Consider the following 19928-nt stretch of genomic DNA (forward strand, 5'->3'; position numbering starts at 1 on the left):
TGCCCTCTCGAAGAGAAACTGTTTGTGACAATTGATTTTGAAAGAGCAACAGCCAATGGGGAAATTCCAACTCAGTCACATGGCATACGGTTGACCAATGGTGGAATTACAATGACTGTCAATCAGCGACATTTGTGATTTCAGGGCTGGCCCCACTGTTGCTGTCCAGTCAAAAAAATAAGACACTCATGTTTTACTTAAACCCCACCAGTCCTGCAAGCTTTATTTGTAACATGCACATTTAAGTACTATGGGCATACAGTGCGTAGAGCTGTATAACTTGTAGACCTGTATAATGGTGTTTTATAAAGTACAGAACTGTAAACATTAATCTGTCACAGTGGGAGTGTCTGAACATTAACAGACCACTGACCGACCAATCATTGTGCCACAGAACAGTGGCTGTAAAACATTGAAAACTCAAAGTCCAAACTTCACGAACCTTATGGTTTGTACTCATTTCAAACTTAACCGTCACATTTTTTCACTAGACTCTAAAATTAAAACATGCTTTTACTAATATGCCACACATATTTAAATTATTTCAGTGACGCAACACACTATTACCTTCATGAAAAGAGTTAGCATTCTTTTTTTAATCATGGTGTGAGATGTAAAGCAGCCTTCTCAGAAACATCAGTATTGTTAACGACTTGATCCATATGGGAATCTCCTCTGGAAATCTTCACTATTCTTTAAAGTCTTAAGTGCCACGTGTTAATAATGAATTCCTCATTCAGTCAAATGAATTGTTTGTCATTCTGGTTTTTCAGTAGTTTCTTTCATCACAGCTGCTTTTGCTGTGACCTGAGCAGTTTGTTTGTGGCTGTAACTGGTGCAGCTCAAAGGAAGAACAGCTTGTCTGATAGCTGGATGGCCGGCTCTGAGTGAAGGTACTGGCCAGACAGGAAAGCCAGTTTGTGGGCGTACTTGCATGGTGCTGGAACACGAATGGTGCCCGGCCAGTTCCAGTACAAATGGCACATCTTGAAAGTCAGCCTGGTGTGGGACCAAAACAAGAATGTTAAACAAGTTTTGGAACTGACCAAACATTAACCTTAAAGCCTTTGTGATTTTCACTGGCCTGAAGGCAAATCTACAGAGTAACAGAAACACTTTGCTGCGGTGAATGCAGCAGGGTGAAGGTCAAAAGATATTTAACTTTTCCCCCAGGTTCTGATCATATTCTGTTTTGTAGTCACTGTTGGTGAGGGTCCAACTTGTGACTGCTGATCCTCGCCAGTAATGCAGTTTTCTTTTCAGCATACATTTAGTTTATTAGGTACACCTAGCTAAAACTAATGCAGTCTAATCCAATTACTCCTTAATAATTTTACCTTCATTAAGATAAAATGTTCAGTTGTTTGTCAAGTTTCTAATTTTGATGTTTGTATTTGATTTTTGTATTTACAGTAACACATCTGCTTCTTCCTTAGTTCCGCGTTTCCTTGGTTGTGATTTATTTCTGTACTGTAATGTTGTACAGGAGCTAATATAGATGTCTTGTTTCATGTTTATGTGATTAACCTTGTCTTCTCCTTTGACGTTAGCTTATCTGAATCTCATAAAATCACTGCCACCGAGTAATTTACTGTCTGAGTTATTCAGCTCATGTTTGACATGTTTAGTAATAAATTAAAATGGTCTGTTATTGTATACTGCCAATTCCTCTCTTCAATGATGTTGATTTGGTCATGGTCCTAGTGAAATATATACTCTTTCTGAAAAATATTTACCAGCTGGTTAATAAAATAATTACTTACCAACTCATTCATTCAGATAGCATATACTGAATTAGCAATATGCTATGAATATATACCAGCACCAGTGAGAATGATAAAAGAAAATGGGTTATCAGTACCTTTGCAAATGGTCTGGTGTGAGGTTTGCTGTGTTGTACAAAGAGATGTAGTGTGTGGGAAGTCCACAGCCCTGGCGAATCTGATGTGCCATCAGATAGAAGTCCACCCTGAATGAAAGAAAAAAAAAAAAAAAAAAAAAAAAAAATCAATTCAAGGCTAGAGACGTTAAGTAGAGAACATCAGATACACTGAGTCTTTGACGGTCTCCTTATCAAAGTGCATATATTTACTGCTGTTGCCAGGAGATGGGGCTGCAGCTATTTTGATGTACACAGGTGAAAAAAGGTAAAAACCACCCAGTGATGTTGGGGTGCTAATAGAACAATGACTGTATTCATCTCTCCCATCTTCACGTGACAATGACGGTATTTTCATTCAGTCTGAACACAAACGGTGCCACAGTTACACTGGAACCACCTCAGACCGCTGTGTTGTGGTGTACTTGTGAGTTCTTGGTCCACACCGGAACAAATTTTTCTTTTCAACTAAACTGCTTGTGTAAAATCGAATTAAAGCAGAGTGCCGACCATCTGGGGCGTAAGGCTGGATTCAGACTTAAAACACTGTATCAAGAAACTCAGCCTTCTCATTGATTTTAACAGAAACACATGCTTTTGCACACTGGGAGTTTTGCTGCAGAGAATATAGTAAAAACAAACCTTTGACCTTTTATCAAAGAACAATTTATGTCAGCCTTCAATGTGCCAAGCCGTGATTGTATTCCATAGTTTGAAATGCTAACTCAAACACAAAGAGCTGTGAAGGATCTTTGGATCTGATACACCTTCATGTTGGAAGAAAACTGATGTACTGACAATTCGTTCATTGGACAGTCTAATACTGACCAGTCTTTCTGAGTGAGGGTGTGATCCAGGACAGTCCCAGCTGGAGGAGTACCAAAGTTGTTTGAAGCCCAGGAGTAGAGGGTGGTGCTAATGCGCTTTTGGACCACAATGAAGACCAGTTTGGGCTCATAACTGGGGAAAGTCTCGAAGCATTTGATCAGCTGCGGGATCTCGTACTGCTCCACCATCTTCAGCTGGCCGTCTGACACGCCATCCCGATACACCACAATCTTCTCTGGCAAGTTGTGGTTCACCTGTACAGATGGACATATCCGGACACAGATTGCGAGGACATTTTTTATTAAGGCACTGGCTCAGCTGAGAGGAACAGAGAAGACAGTGAAGGGAAGTCGTCTGTTATCATTGGCCAAAATAATTAGGTGTGCATGTTGGTAGTATTTACCTCGTAGTACTTCTGCAGTGCAGCCAGTAAGCATACTCTGAAGCCATTGATCAGTTCCTCATTGGGGGTCTGGAAAGTTACTCTGGAGTACCAGCGGGTCAGTGAGCTGGAGAAGAAAACATCAAATGCCTTTGTCAAGATATTACCTCCACCGGTTCTTTACAAAGATGCCTAGGAAAATATTCAATCTCAACAAGGTCAAAAACAGGGAAAGAAAAAGGAAAGATTCACCTGTTCACACTTGCGACAAAGCCCATGACTGACTGATGAGCCTTGCTGGTGTCATGGTGGACATCAACGCCAACCACCATCAAATGTTTCTATTCACATGCGACAGAGTTTCATTATTTCCCCCCATCGGATGCAGTGATGTTACGACCTCTGATTTTCACGTGAATCACAACATCTGAATTCCAGTGTCAATTTTTCCTTCGAATATGGTGCATTGTTTTCACAGGTAGTATAATGAACAGTATCCACGAGACATTTCCCTCTAACTGTTGGTCTCAGTAGATGAGCTGAGAGCCTTCCTGCTCTTGTAAGACACGATACTCACCAGAGGGACACTGACAGTCCACAGCTCTCCACCTAACTTGCTGTTCATCTGCAGGAGTATCTTTTGGGCGACACTCTTCAACTTCTGCTGCTGGGAAATTGTCCGCACATTGATGGCCTGATGACAAGTAATGAAAACTTTTTCAAAGTAGAAAATATGTCCAATTTAGAAATCATTTTCAACAGTTCCAAACTATACACCATTTTTCTCTATCTCTAAAACACTTGGACAAACACTACAAACCTGAGACGGGATGGGACTTTTAACACAGCAGAGCTTCTTGATGGCACTGTAGAGATCATCTCTGTTGCCGACCATGATGCACACAACAAGCTGCATGTTGGGCTGCAAACAGATGAGAAATAGAAAACTTGCAGGGGATGGATGTAACTGCACTGTAGGCTTGCTTTGGTGGTACCAGACAGTGTCAACATTTCTACATGGTCAAAAAACTTGTGCAGCCGTTTAAATTTCATCACAGGATTCAATATTACTGACAAAGACAGATATTGCAAGAGGGACTTTTGTCATTTTGTATTTTACATGGTTTTCCAGGGATCCACCTGAAAAACCACTGTGAATTAGCAGTCATGTCAACGCAGTTTGTACTAAATGGGCTCAAACATGCAAAACTATTCAGGGCTTCACAGTTGCCGAGGTTGCTGAGGGCAACTAACAGGGACCACAGTCATTTTGTGGTCTTGTTTCTGCAGCAACCACTACTACACAGTAAAAAATAGAGGCAGAGCCAAATGTCTAGATGCCAGCAACTGCTATTTAGTTGCAAGGGTTTGTTGTTTGTGAATTCAGGGAGGAGGGTATTTAATCACTAATCAATCAATCAATCAATCAATTTATTTACAATTACTGCAGGACAAATATTGTGATGTTAGGTGTTTTCCTATCTAATGCAAACTAGCATTTAGCCATTATTCCTCTTTTAAATCATATTTTAAGACATTATGTCAAAATGCCAACAGTGGCTCATATGTACTGCTCTTTGACTCCATCATCACTTCTTGGAGCTGCATTTTAAACTTACCCTTTGTCTCCCTTACACAGGAAAGCACCAACATGACAGGACTTTTCAGTTACTCATCACATTTACTCATATGTCAGATGCCTTAACCAAAGGCACTTACAAGTGAGTGACAAAGCTTCAGTGCAGTAGGAGACCTTGGTGTAAGTACTACATCTATTCTACAAGTGCAAGGAGATTAGGTAAAGAAGTGCATAGAAAGTGCACAGTAAGTGCTTGTTAGGCATGTTAAGTTGCTCGAGGTGTTAGGAGAGGAGGTGCTTTCTGAAGAGATGAGTCAAGAGATTCTTGACGATAGAGAGGCCCCTGCTCTGATTGCATTTGGTAGCTTGTTCCACCATCGGGGAACCTCAGACGAGAGAGTGTGGAGGGAAACAGTGCAGGAAGTGAATCCTTATCTTTAAATACTATTACATTCAATATTTTACGGTCATACTTCACTGGTGAGCTGTGTGTGGATGCTCTTGACGTAAGTCTCTGTGCGATCGTCCCTCAGCTCCACACGAATGGGTCGCTCCAGTCGCACCCCAATAGGCCCGGCCACCTTTTTAAAGGTGGAAACGAGCTCCTCAGCCTGCTCAGCACAGCGCCGAGGGTAGAAGACGGCCCAGATGTTCAAGGGGATCTAAGAGTAAGATGAGTCAGTTGGTGAAGAAATAAACTTAATATATCAGCCATTACTGAGGCAAAGGCAAAATAATTAATGTAGCTAAACACTGATGCTTGAGTAGGGCAGACAGCAACTGTGGCCACCATCACTGCAGACAGAATCTGGGAATTAAGCCAACATTAAACCAGCTATCAACTGTGATAAAAATGTCACAGGCTGGACATTGTTGATACCTCACTTTAACTTTTCAGTTAAAAAGTTTCATATTTTGCATTACGGCTAAATTATATTAATCAAAAATGACGAGGTAGCACCAGAGATTTCTCTCTCTTACTCACAGAACTGATTGAAGCATCCCTGACAATCTCTCTGGACCAGGACACTTCAGCACCAGTGGCAAAGGATGAAGACTGCAAGCAGATGGTTTCAAGGGGCAGAATTCGACCTTTAATCTGCAACACAGGAAACAAATACAAACATAATACTAACAAAATTAAAACGGCTAAGAAGATCAGAAATGGCTAAGGAACAAATGAAATGCAAAAAGTAATGGCAGAACAAAAAAGAGCAAATATCATCACTAGATTCTAGTGTCTTCCTACCTCCCTGTTTAACCACTGAGCACCTGTCATTTAAATATTCAACAGATGCCAACATGGTTGATGGTTTTAAATCTTATTTCTCAGGTCATAATTTCAGTCAGTCTCCAGTTCAGTGTCTGAATGGGCTCTGGCTCCCTGACCAGTAACCACTGCTTTTAAAGAAATATGATTTACACAGTGACTAACTCAAAAACTAATACTTGTAAACTGACAATACAGTGAATTCAGACAGAATTTGTTTGTTTTGTATGTCAGACTAAAAGGAAGGGGTATGATAATGATCAAATGTTGCATCTATCATGTCACACTTGTGGAGAAAAAAAGTCTATGGACACTTTGCATCACTGTCTTGCCCCGAGACAAAACCTTGAAGTGATACATATTCTTACCATGAGTATTTCTGAGCCGATCTCCAGTCCCCATCGGCTGAGCTCCTTCATACTCTCTGGGTTGGTGCTGATGTTCTTCAGAAGTTGCTTTATTGAGTGCGTGTGCTGCTCACCGCTCACATTGATGTGCATGGTCAGGTCCTACAATGTATGAAAAAAAATATTCTCACTGTGTGCAGTAAGGGTTTTAACAAGTTCCTTTATTACCAAGTTTTATTCATATATTTTCAGACCTTTATCTTTTACAATGATATCTTTTCCTACACGAAACTGCTCACAATAAAGGTTTGTGGATTATCTTGAGTAACCGGGTCATCATTTCTGGAAAGAGACATTGCTGTTGAGTTTTTCAAATGTATTTTTTTGGTGCTTTGAGCAAAAGAAAATTACACATGTGAATATGAGAGTATATTATGCTTTATTTAGGACTGGTGAGGAGAACTTTTTCTTCTTTGCCTAGACCAGAGTCTCAAGGGCCCACTCTCGCTGTTTTGCAGCATGTTTCAGCCTTGCCCTGTTCTCCTTTTCAGCCGTCTGTTTCTTGCTTTCCTGAGCACTGCCAGACACTTTGCAGCCAAAGTTGCTTTGGTGCCATCTCTTTTCAAGCAGACTCTTAAGTTTTCAGTTGACTCTGCCCAATTTGCATCGCTGCCTGATCTGCGTCGCAGCATGCGCATAAATCGGCTTAATCTGCTGTGGTACTATGGTCACACAACCCGGGTCACAGCAGGGCAAAGCGCACTCGCCACAACCCCCCCCCCCTTTCCTAAAGAAAAGCGAGAAAGAGGAAGCTAAGAGTAAGACTCTGTTGCTGAGGTTGACATCATTTCTCATGGGTGAGCTTGCTTGCAGGAACCACAGCAATTGGTTGATGAGTGACCGGTCTGTGCTGGTGAAAACGCAGAGTATATAATTAAATAATGGGTATTAAATAATTACTTATTAGGTGCTGTTTTTAAATAGTACTACATTTTCCAAAATGCATTTGTATGATGTTTGTGTCGAGTCGACCCAGGAGAATTTACTTTTACAATAAAAACCTATATTCAATTCACTTCATGGAGCAAAAACCCTGAGCACATTTACTGTTCGGAGCGTAAAAAAAATAAAAAAAATAAATAAAATAAAAAAAAAAAGTCTTTACTGGTTGTCACTTTACTGGTCCTCTCTGTGTGCCTGTGTGCAATGACAGCGTGCTTCATGAACTTGTGAAATTGCTACCTGTCTAAAGTTGCAAAGTCTCAAACCAGAACAGGACAAGAACATTTAAATTTAATTTACCTTCATGGCTCTGAAGTCTTTCCTCATTTTCTCTGGGATTCCCGTCATGAAGGAAAGCTCTGGCACTAAAAGGATCTCTCCAGTAATGATTTGCTGCAATAAAATCAATATCATAAAATTAATAAGTATTTTCTCACATTTTGCTCACATAATATTAATCTAGTTTCCTCTTTCTATCACTATGCTTCTGGTGGACTAATGACCAATCTACAGTTTTCATTTATATTTGGAACAAGTATTACTGATGCACGAGTAGATTCAAGTAAGAGTGCCTCTCACACGGGAAAATATGGGTCAGCTTGTCATGAGCAATTGTGTTTTAGTGCATTTACAAAGACTGACATACTCTGAAAATCAAGCAGGTTGCAAAACCAAGTGAAGCCACAAGATGGCATTCTGATGCAAGAATTCAGGTCAGCTGAGTGGTCCATATTAACCTTATCATTAAAAGGAAATAAAAAAAAGACACCTGACTGTGTCTAGAGCATTTCTTATGTTACAATAACTGAAACAACTGAAGTGAGGTTTAACCTTCCCTCCTGGCTTGGCCCTCTCCTTCGGCCGATGCATGAGCAGAGGTTGGTCCATCTCTTTGATTGTAATTCCATAGTTCTTGCTGTTAATGTGGAAGCCCATTCAATGCAATGACAATTGTGACAAAAGAATTAATTAGAAAAACATCCAGATGCAATAAAGACTTTCACTGCTGCTCTAAAATAAATAGGCTGTCACCATTTCAAAGCATAAGTACACAAAAACACAGCTATCCTGTACTTTCTTGCTCAGTTATGAAGGCTTCATGGAAAGAGCAGTCTCACCTGTAGTATTCCACAAAGGTGGTTTTTGTGCCATCCATCAAAGGGAAAGTGTCTTTGGGCGACTTGTTCCACTCTATGGCATCGACGCGGTAGGTGCGGTTGTTGTAGCGGGTGATGACGATGCTGCCAATCAGTTCTTTGGTGCATTCGTCTTGGAAGTTCTCCTTGCTCTGCTGGTACAACGTGTTCCTGGAAGACAGCAAGGGTCAAAAGGTCATAGTTTTCGCCTTTTCTATTTAAACTGACAGGCTGTATGTCTCGTTTTAGCATTTTGTTTCAAGTGAAAGGGCAAAGCAAGGGCAAGATCATTTCTGTTTATAAATAATCTATAGACATGATGAGCCTGTTGCAGTGTTAAGTCGCTGCCCTCCAACTCACCTTTTCATCAAACCACATTCCCAGAGTGTAAGGCTAAAGTGGTTAACGTTTCAGTTCTGTCTCAGAGGACAAAACACGTCAAATCTTGCAACCTGGTATTTAAATATGTATGAATATATGACAGAACTGGACATTTATATAGCTGTGTGTGTCTTGGTCATGGTAGTCAACGTTTAAACTTGAATGAGCACGTCTGAGTACACAAACGACACACAGAAGAGATGTATTCTTCATTTTATTATAGGAACACCCAAAATCAGCAGACTTACTCCCAGCTCACTGTTATTGTTGTTAAATAGGGATAGCACGGTGTGCAAATTTTCCTACCAATTACATTGGACATTTTATGAGAAATGACGCATTGGCTCAACATCTGTAGATTACAAGTGTTACCTCCACATACTGCATCCTTCATAAGACAAAGTTTTCAGATTTCCTCAATGTTATCAGGTTTTCTTTTGTGTTGGGGTTAAATCCAAAACATGGCAGAATTAGTGCTTTAGCTTTCACTTTGACACCAAATCCTCCGCTTCTCTCTTGTCGGTCAACTCTCCTGGTCACTTGATATCACCCTGCTACTCTGCTGCTGCACGGAGCAGACACTTTCAGGTTAGTATTAATAACTAGAATTCTACAAATTAGATTTTTAAATTTGATGAACGTGGGCACTAGCACTGACACACATGATACACAAAATGTATCAAATGGTTTTTAAGTCTATTGAAAAGATGAAAAAAGACAGTGGGCCTGGAGGGCAAGTTATGTAATCAGTGTGTGCCTGAACACAGTGTGACACCTGTCTACAACAGTGTTAAGTGACTTTAAGTTGTGCAGCTTCACAATATTAACAGCGAGCTGAGAAGAACTTTTGGAGCACAATTGGGCCGTGCTACAAAATCGAGAAGTATGAACAAAGATAAAAGAGATTACCTGCAATTAAAAGACAAGGTGCGATTCCTTCCATGAGTACTGAGTATGTAATGGTTTTACAAAATTAAAGTGCAATGGAAGTAACAAATATTTTATAATGAATGATTTGCTGTGTGAACTCACATGACATCCAGCACAGAGTCGTTCCGCAAGACTTTGTGAGACACATCCACACACAGGTACAGGCCTCCGTCTGTCCGCTTAATGCAGGTCGAATAGCCTGGCCACACTTGAAGCCTAAACCAAACAGACGAATAGGATAATAAATGGAGTAGAGATGTCATGATATTAGCTGGTGTCTAATTTATGACTTTAAAATACAACTCTGCACCAACCGATGTTTTCCAAGAATGACTGCACTTTCTGGATCGTAATGATTTCGCCCCACCAACTTCAATCCGATGATTTTCATTACCCTTGGAAAACAAGAACAACACTGGGTCATGTCATCTGATTATCCAAATAGTAAACATCATGAATAAAATAAGTATGGCTGCTTAGATTATGTCATTAAAGGGCTTTTATGATTACAAGCAGAAGTGTTTAATTTTCTTAAGCAGTCTGGCTTTGTGTGAAAAAGACCAGGAAGATTTTTGGGCACCTCTGGGCAAATTACACATTTGGTTGATGTTTGAAGTTTGACTGTTGAAGGTTAAGTTTTAGATTATTGCCATTATTTACTGGTTTCATTAAACACCATGTATGAGCATATTGCTGCAGGTGTACTTCAATATGGCAGTTTATTAAAACTTAAAGTGGTCAATCCAAAAACCCTGAAGGAGTTTTTTAAAATCTTTTTAAATATACCTCCTGAGGACTACGTTGTAGAACGGGATGCATAGATCCGAGTTTGGTGGCAAAATCTTTGTCATCTGGATTTTGATTTGTATTTCCTCATTATCGGTCCGTCTCAAACTCTTGAGAACAACCACCTGCACATCAAACCAAAAAGAGCATCTGGTGTTGGGTACAGCATTATGGGAGAGTTTACATTACACAGTTCTGCACAATGAAAACTAAAATAAATCTATACTGTCAAACAACTCCCTTTCTGTAAGAAATCTGTCATCTACATACACAATAATTTACATCAACTCAAAATTACACATCTACAGTTAACACACCTTAGTCAATCAGCCACAAAAATAAACACTGTGATACCCACGTCATTCATCTTAACAGGCAGGTAGAGTATGGAGCCGTCAAACGCCACCACATCTCCGGTAGTTGAGCGGTGATCTTTCATCATGCCGAAACGCATTGCCATTGATTCAACATTTGGACTGAAAAAGACGATTAGAAATACACACGACTTCTAAGAATACATACAGTACTTGTCAGTGCTAATTATCAGTGTTGACTGACAATATGTATTCAACAATGGCTATTTTTGGAATAACCTTGTTGCACTTATGTCTCCTCGGAGACTTCATTAACAATGATACTTCAGTGTAATTTTTGTTTGGTTTCAAAATGAAATTCACTATCAACAATAGAACACATTCTTCTGACAGTAAAAAGGTGAGTAAAACATTCTTTTTCTTAAAATTTTATTTCTACCAGTAATTTTTGCTTAATAGAGGAAATAAATAAATGATACATGATACTTACGTGAATGTCACATGGTACTGATAAACAGCTTCATTCTTGCAGCGAATTGGGATGTGGTTTGAGCCAATAGTTATAGGAACTCCTTTTGTTCCAGCCTTGTTAAGTGGCTCACTGACCAGAGGAGAATGTAAAAGCACAAAGAGACAATTTCAGCAAAACTCACATGATCAGTCAATTACCTTACACGACTTGTGTATTTCTTCGGATCTCAAATGACCCCAACACAGCATGCTGACCTCTAGCACTGATAAGGGCTGACTGATCAAATGCATTGTACTGCTTTAAATTTCTACACACCACCCTGGGTGGTAATTCAGTATCCCGAGGACAGAGCAACTCTACAGTCAAGCTACGGCACAAAACACAACATCAGACATATTATAATGACGGCGGGACAAATTAGACTGAAGTGGACCACCATCTGGGTAATTAATGGGACACACTGAATGACCATGAAAACATGTTAAAAACATTAATGTAACAAGTTGGAAAATCACAGTTGAAGTGCACTGCGGCCCTATCGTGGGAGGAAGTGGTATGGCATTTGGCCTGCTAACAGCTGACCTACACATACTGTACACACACATAATAGAGGAAATATCTTATTACACATTTTAATTCAATAAATGTTCACAACATATGCTCACAATACATTGAGAATCTAACAATTTGCTTTTTGCACTAGCACCCTCAGTCCTTGGTATGGAAGAAAACTAGGTCAATGAGGATATTGCATAGAACTCACAATATGCAAATCAAGCTATCGATTTGCTAAAATCAGTAGCTCTCTCACTGAATGGCCTCCACTAAAGCTCGACAAGAACCAATGGTGCAGGACACAGCTTAGTGTGTCAGGAGGTAAATGCTAAGGAGAAACAGTATACTTACTGGACTGCCTCCATTTTCAGCTCTCTCTTTGCTGGTGCATTAGTTGAAACCTCCAGGACATCTTGAGTGGTGGGCACAGGGGGTATGGCTGCTTCACATGATTTGCATTTCATTAGACATATTATAGATTTTGTTTACAAAGAAGTTCTTTTAAATGAAGCTTAAACACCCACTTTAACCCATCTGAAGGAAACAATTTCTATTGTGCAGTGTTTCATGAAATGTCAGAATCCTTTAATTCATTCATTTCATTTAACTACAAGTTACCCTACCTGCATGGGGAGGCTGACAGTATGGGGCTGGTTGTGGTTCAACAGCAGGAGAAACTGACTCAACATGACCAGGAGGAAAAGAAGGAAGTGATGGGCGTCCTCTTCCTACTCCAAACTGTGGCATTGCTGCTCTTCCAAGCCCCACCATCGTCTGCGGGGACAAACGTCTGCCATAGAAAAATGTAAGAGGTCAAATTCCACAGTAGCCAGGTTTGTATACATTTTTTTCCAATACTGATAAATGGTTGCAATAATTAAGAGTATTTGAACTGGCCACATGTCTTTAATGACAGATCATGTTTTATTAACTTTCTAGCAAATATTGCTTTGACCAACAAGAACCTACAAATAGAAGTTTGAGAAACTGTTTTACTATAGGAAACTCTAAACTGACCATTATGGAAATCTGTCCACATGAGGAGTCAAAAGCTGCTCTCACACTTCCACAAGTACCCCAAATACAACTTAATATGGCCATCATGGAGGTTGTAGTGAGTGTACTGTTTAACTATATTGCGTTATGTTGAGTGTTTTTTCCCCAAATATGTAGTCTACCTTTGTCTTTAATAAAGCGAAGGAGTAAGGACGTCTAAGAAACACTGTTAGACAACAGATAGATCTTGTCGCTCGTCTGTCTCCTACCTGCCAATCATCTTTTCAGGTTGGCCGACACTCTCCGGGCTGCTGGTGAAACCTTCGGAGGGACCTTGCAGCTTTATGGTTCCCATATCTCCAGCTGCTCCTCTTTCTGAAATAAAACTTAACACTTCAATCCTCGAGGTTCTTCTGCACATACACAGCGACACTAGTTATACCAGCTTTAGCGGTTAATCTGACTGGGTCGACACACTGAGGTTTTCTATTGTCCTCATAACCTGGCATGACCAACTCAACTGGGGCTTTCCTGTACTGAAGGAACAGTTTTATTATCATTAAAATTTTATTTAATTTTCTTAACCTATCCATCAGGATACTTAACTTTATATTCTCTCTGTTAATAAATATTGTTTAATGAATAAAGAGGAAAATATTACATACGGCTGACACAACGTATCATGTTTTTTTAAAAATCAATTATAACAATAATAATAATAATAATAATTGATAACTATATGTTTAGATATACTGGATTTACACTATTTATAAAAGTCTACACAGTGCATGTTTTCTGTGTATGAAGTCTCATTCACACCATACATTTTATTTTATTATTAACTAAAACTCCTCCCTGTCTAAATAAGTTAATGCATTAGTGAGGAACTAAGGATTACTCCATAATTCTCAAAATGAATCATAAGATACAGAAGAAATTATCCATTGATGATACACCTGCACACATCTGACAATTGTAGTTATAAAGCTGTTTTGTTTACACTGTCAGAACAGCATGCATAATGTTAGGTGTAAAACTATCAGGAAGTCATTATAATTACACATTGTTAATGTACAGTAGCTGACAATAAATGTCAAACCTATAACTTGTACCAAGGCTGTTTCATTTTTTCACTCTTAAATAAAAACAAAACAAGAAAAAAAAGAAGAAAAAAAAACCAAACAACAAAGGTTTAAATACAGACCCACTAGTAGTGTTCCTCTTCCCCATGAAGTGGGCTCAATGCCCATTCCTCTGAACATGGAGACCAGTGTTGACCCTTGCCCTTGGGTTGGCATATCAACCTGTAAACAAACAAAAACCAAAAATCTTAGCAGTTCTTAAAGTGGGCCAATAATATTTAGAAAGTCATAGACACGTCTCTGGCTCCAACCTCTTTTGTTGTCAAAGCCAGGGTCTCTTCTGTTGGGTCTTGCGTTGTGTCTTCACATGGAGGTGTCTGTCTGTGCTGTGGCTCCAGACTAGGCAGGATACCTCTCGCCACCCCTACCTTTGGTTCACCTGCTGGGAAGTGCAGTCCTCTGGCTCCTCCAATATCAGACTGCACCAGCAGTCCTCTAGCTCGTCCAAGCACAGGTTCAGTAATGGGCACAGTCACTCCTCGTCCTTGTGGGGTATCGCCAGGAGTGGGGAAACCTCTGGCTCGTCCTACAGCAGACCCTTCTATAGAGAGCAGCAGCCCTCTACTACGTCCTACAGCCAGCTCCTCAGGCTGTAGTCCTCTTCCGCGTCCCAGCCAGGGGACGCCCGTCATACCACTGAGGTCAGGAAGCTTGTTTGGATCCATTCAGTCAACTTCTGATACCAACAGTTAACACAACAATGGATTAACTGCAGAGAACAACACATAGGATAAAAGTTACCAGTACATCTCCTACCATTATACTACCGAAAGAAATGGTGCATGGCTAGGTCACTATGTCAGATAGCATGGATAATAGTTTAATATTAACAGTTACAGGACTACACAGAACACATGTGGTTCCCTCAGTACTGGGATGAAATCTGATTGTCCTAGTCAAGCTCTAACTTACCTGACAGAGCTTCAATAACACCATCATGTCAGCTCATTCGCCATCAGTAAGTTTTCATTAAGCACACTGTGCAGACAACACAAAACTAATAATCAGATTCTCCATACGTGCAGGACTAAATCATCTCTAAATGTGGTAGACTCATACACGTATAAATACTACATAAAGAAAATTGATTGCAAAAAAGTGAAAACTAATGTACATATCTATTGTTGAAAAAAAGACTCCTCATGCAAGTAAAATTTTGTTTTTATTAAAGTGATACTGTAAAACATTCAGCAACAACTATTTACATGAAAAGACAATGCAAATTAGCTTTTGAGTTTCGTGGATGTTCAGTACAAATTACCAATCTCAATCTAAATAGAAATTGATGAGGCTTTGAATGTACATACATGAATTGCAAAAAAAAAAAAAAAAAGTTCAATTTAGCTCTGGGGGCCCAAACTTCAAAAATAATAACTAGGTATTTGAAGTAAAGCTGTAGCAGAGATTTTTAGACGTAATCTTTCTATTATAATTTTTTTTCTTTTTTGAGAAAATCCATGTTATGATCTGGTAGGTCCCAGGTGAGTTGGCATGGCGTGGCTCTAAAGCATGGGACAGCTCTGGTATGTACTTATTACATTAATAAAGCAACAAAATGCTTTTCACTATGTTTTCTTCACAGTTTGGTGCAGTTAAAAAACTGTGGTCACTTAAAATACTGAATTTACCAAAATTATTTAACACTTTTACAAAACTCACGATTCATCCTAATACTAATTTATTGATATGTAAGGACTCTATATATCTGCTGTTAACCATGGAGGGAAAATAAAAACAGTGTTCACCCTGATATTATTGGCTTGTCTACTTCAAATGTTGCTAACGTTAGCTACTAATGTTAATTGGTTAACTCGACATGAGGCGCCTTACTTCACCAATCTGCCTTCATTCTCATGAAAGTACTACTAAAACTTCACAAAAACCTTACTCGTGCAATATATCCATTCATTACCAAGTTAACCTAATTAACTAATACTTAACATTACGGTATGTTAGTACTTCGCAATTATTTTTTGACAAAATACTTTCCCACCGGGCTCTTAGTGTGGCTCGGCTGTTAGCTAAAATTAACTAGCTAGTTAGTTAGCAAGCTAATTGAAACACGTGTCAAAGAAAAAGACGCAGCTGAAGGTGACAACCTCGAGCCAGGAATTAAAAACAACCGAAATACCTCCAATAACACAGCAAGTTTTCAGCAAACAAGAATACAATGTTGGTTAATAAAGCTACGACATAAAAACTCACATATAATCGGTGGATATGCCTTTCACCTGGAGCTAGAAGTCGACGCACTCTGCACTAAATTGATCCTCCAGGGGTTGACAGGTGGTATCTGCCCTCCGATACCCTTATTGGATAATCTATCAAGTTGAGCAGAAAGGCATTGGTTTACTGCACCTGTCAATCATTTATTGTTAATTTACATGATACTGAGGGAACAGTTTTGTCGGCCTCTGCTGGTAACCACCCGTATCCCCCAGATACAACACCTGAGCAACAGCAGCAAACTAAAAGAGCAAAACAAGACAACAAAAATATTCATTAGATAGATTTCCTATCATTAAAATCTTCCCACAGGAATAATTTGCTAACCCTAGCCCACTAAAGTCACCTGGATATAATATGTATTTTTATTAGCAGCTTAGTGGTGGTGAATAATATGTTTGACAGCTCAATAATCTGCTAAATTATTCACAAATCATCCCACATTCAGCCAATTATGTCCCTGTTCCATATATAAACAGAATAAAACCCATCTGATTGGTAGAAACTGTGACCTACACAGAAGAAATCATGAACCATGTTTATATTCAAAATACTTGAGACAATGCCAGAAAATCTACTGTGTGATTAATATAAACTTGGATGAAAGTTTTTAGTCTTTTGGGAAATTAACCAAGTTCTGTATTTGCATTGTGTATCACTGCTGCTTTCACTAACTGTCTCATGCCACAACTATGAACATTTATTTGGATCCAAAAAGATAATAATAATGAAAAGATGTTCAAACATGGACTAAAGCTTCAGGTCTCTTTGTTATATGAAAAAAAAAAAAAAAGAGTCATGGCTGTGGTCTATGAGTCTGCAGGACTTTGGTTTTCAGGTCAGCGGTCAGGCGTATTGGCAATTAGTCTTAGACATTTGAAATAATCACCAACATGCTCCCAGTGTTATTGAGGTGATGGCTTTGTGCTCCTACGTGGTCTCTGCGGGAAAAAGTAATCACTGTTTCTGAAAGGAACCATTCCTCTGGTTCTTTTACATTAGCTACAGTTTTTTGGGGAGTGACCAGATGGGACAGTGTGTTTCACTGCTGTCAAATGAACTCTCCTGGAGTCCCCTTTTAAGAATTCACACTTATTAACAGTTTGATAGTTAATTTTTCCATTGATGAAAATATCTTTTCTGTGTTTTTTTTTTACAGACTCCTGGAGGACCACACCACATAAACAGCAAAAACTAAAAGGGAACCTGATGAACCTTGTAAATGATTTTAGTTTAAAGGGATGCAATGCCATCTATTGACATATTGAGTTAACTGCAACAGATATGGGAATCAAATTGACCATAATAAATGTAAACACTGCCAACATCAGTCTGGTATATAGGAACATTTTTGCATGTTGTATATTGACTCTGTACACACGTGACTCGGAAAACGCCTCATGAAAACTTTTATGTAAAACTATGTGCTCATATCTTGTCAGTGGGAGGGTTTGATGTTATTCTAAATAGATCAAGTCTTGTTCCTGATTCACTGGGGGGTAATCAGCAATTAGAAACTGTTTACCTGTTGAGAATAAACTTCTCAAGTGAGAGGAGTTTGTGACTTTGTATTTAAACCCCCCGCAGCTGGAATGATCTGAGTAGAGTAAGTATTGTACTGTTGAGCAAGGCGTGTTCACTCAAACTGTCTCAGTGACCAGCAGCAGAGATGTGGTGGTTTGCAGGTGTGAGAATGCTGCACATTAGGAATATGAGTCAGTTTCAGCTGCTCACTCAGACAACTCAACTTCTCGGATGAACAAAGTTTTAGATAATTTAAATAAAAAATCTTTTTTTTTGCTTTGGGCACCTCATCTTATTTTTCAAATCAATTCAATAAGGATTAGTATCAAAGTCTCACAAACATCACTTGTGGTCACTGGTAGTATATCTCTGTTTAACAATGGTCAAAGCGTGGAAACGGTGAAACCTTGTGGAGCACAATGTTGAACACCAGGACAATGCAGGAACATATAAAATTAGACCATTGTTCATGAACCTATTGCCCCTGTCCACACTGAAAGAGTTCCCAACACACTTACCTCACGTCATGTGACTGCAATCACAGGATGCATTATTTTAGCCTGATATAGGCCTGTTTGTCCACATAAATATGTATTAACTAACGTTTTGTTTTTAAAAATGACATGACCTTTTTCTTTGTTGTACTTCAATATGTGCATAAAAAAGGACTAATTCTTACTTTTTAAGTCATAACCAAGAGTGATCTTTTCTGAAATAGAAAATAATCACACAACAAGCTTTTAGCTAACTTATATTATATTTAGCATTTACTATTAAAGATTCGAGTTTCCATTTAGGTTCAAAACAACACTGATACAGAGACACTGGTGTAGAGCTTGATTTTTAAGTGTAACCTTATCACAAAGGATTATGACAAAACCAAATAATTGTTTACCTTATTAAGTTCACCTTATCCAATTTATTATAGTTTGATAATGAAATTCAACGGAGTAAAGAAAGGCAGATAAATATGCATGAATATAAGTGTCATTGAGGTAAAGACAACAGGAGTGACAGCTTGGCTTCTGTGGTATGAATAAAGCTTAGATTCACACTTGCACGAAAACATCTATGGGTTTTATGATATTGTTTATTTGCCATTTGGAAGTGATCATCCCACTTAATCACATACAAATACTGTGTGTGTTGTTCATTGGTCATCTGGTGCTTTTGAAACAAATGTGTTTTTCTGTTCTGCTCCTCACTTACATTTTGTTGTCATGATGCAATTACCTGTTCATTGCCCAGCTCCTGCTCTGTGCCTGATTATGTCACTTTAATAAGGTCACGTTTGCAAATCCCCAATTTACTGCCAAGAAAACAAGATAAACAATGTTTATCTCCCCCTTGGCCTCTGAAGAGGGACAATCTCCACCTGTCTGCCTTCAGCTGTAATCTACATCTAAAGAACAAACATCTGACTTCAGCTGACTGATAGCATTATGTCAGTATATGTCAAAAGCACAGATGGGCTCTAAGGCGACATAGTCAGCAGCCTAACCTGTCACGTCTCATGCAGCATGTCTGAGTTAGCCCTGTAGGGATGCTTTTGGCAATGTGTTTTGACATTTAAACATCAGAAAATAATCCACCTGTTAGTGTAATTACAGATGTAAATGGAAAACTTGACGGCAGCTTGCATCATTCCTGTGAAAAGACATGTTTACTTGATGTTTTGGTTTCATTAAGATTCTTACTACCCAGTTAGGAGGGATCCAGGGCTTGTTAGTGGAAATCAGATGCACTCACATGGGGCTTCTTTACTGGACAGAGTCTCAGTAACGTGACATCCAAACCAGCCACTTGAGATTTGGGCAGCAAGAGGTGGTCAAAGCATGCTTTACATTTTTTACCTGGAAACATCCACGTTTGACTGTCAGTAAATTAAATGCGTGATGCTCCAGAGTTAAAACCTTACATACTTGACACCTGAAAGCATCATTGACTTATCCATACTTACACCTGAATGCATGGACAGATTACGGGCCTCAAAGGCACTGGCCCAGGTGCTCTTGCCTGTCTATGTGGTTGCTTCCACAAAGATGAAACAGCTCCATTGCCTGTCAGCAATTTATAGCTAATTTAGAATTGTCTTGTCATGGTTTTTTCTAACCATCGTCATTATTGCTCCCAGAGCAGGAGTAATCCATACCTGTTTAACCTCTCTAACTACAGACAT

The 19928-nt window shown here is 39.2% G+C and overlaps 1 protein-coding gene across 1 annotated transcript; it reads right to left on the reverse strand.

Annotated features, from left to right (window-relative positions):
- Window positions 1–270: 270 nt before the first annotated feature.
- On the reverse strand, window positions 271–14664 carry piwil2 (piwi-like RNA-mediated gene silencing 2). The gene is made up of 23 exons (XM_087170331.1): window positions 14251–14664; window positions 14062–14161; window positions 13127–13232; window positions 12485–12651; window positions 12213–12309; window positions 11325–11435; window positions 10879–10996; window positions 10521–10645; window positions 10049–10129; window positions 9837–9950; window positions 8406–8594; window positions 8119–8203; window positions 7588–7680; window positions 6307–6447; window positions 5654–5767; window positions 5142–5330; window positions 3910–4011; window positions 3667–3783; window positions 3342–3430; window positions 3111–3216; window positions 2708–2961; window positions 1862–1969; window positions 271–999 (listed from the first exon to the last, which is right to left on the reverse strand). Exons 1-23 carry the CDS (start codon window positions 14662–14664, stop codon window positions 843–845), a joined length of 3177 nt encoding a protein of 1058 aa, XP_087026457.1. The 3' UTR covers window positions 271–842.
- Window positions 14665–19928: the final 5264 nt, after the last annotated feature.

This window comes from Seriola lalandi, unplaced genomic scaffold (genome assembly GCF_002814215.2).
Source record: "Seriola lalandi dorsalis isolate HSWRI2012SDOR001 ecotype SW California unplaced genomic scaffold, Sedor1 jcf7180002054945, whole genome shotgun sequence".
NCBI lineage: Eukaryota > Metazoa > Chordata > Actinopteri > Carangiformes > Carangidae > Seriola > Seriola lalandi.

Bases quoted from the DNA above. Each gene is read 5' to 3' on its own strand.
- piwil2 (XM_087170331.1), bottom strand. From the start codon at position 14,664: ATGGATCCAAACAAGCTTCCTGACCTCAGTGGTATGACGGGCGTCCCC. The intron at 3,784-3,909 runs GTTTGTAGTGTT...ACTTGTCATCAG, and splicing joins AAAGTCCCATCCCGTCTCAG to GCCATCAATGTGCGGACAAT. The intron at 3,217-3,341 runs GTGAATCTTTCC...TTTCTTCTCCAG, and splicing joins TTTGTCGCAAGTGTGAACAG to CTCACTGACCCGCTGGTACT.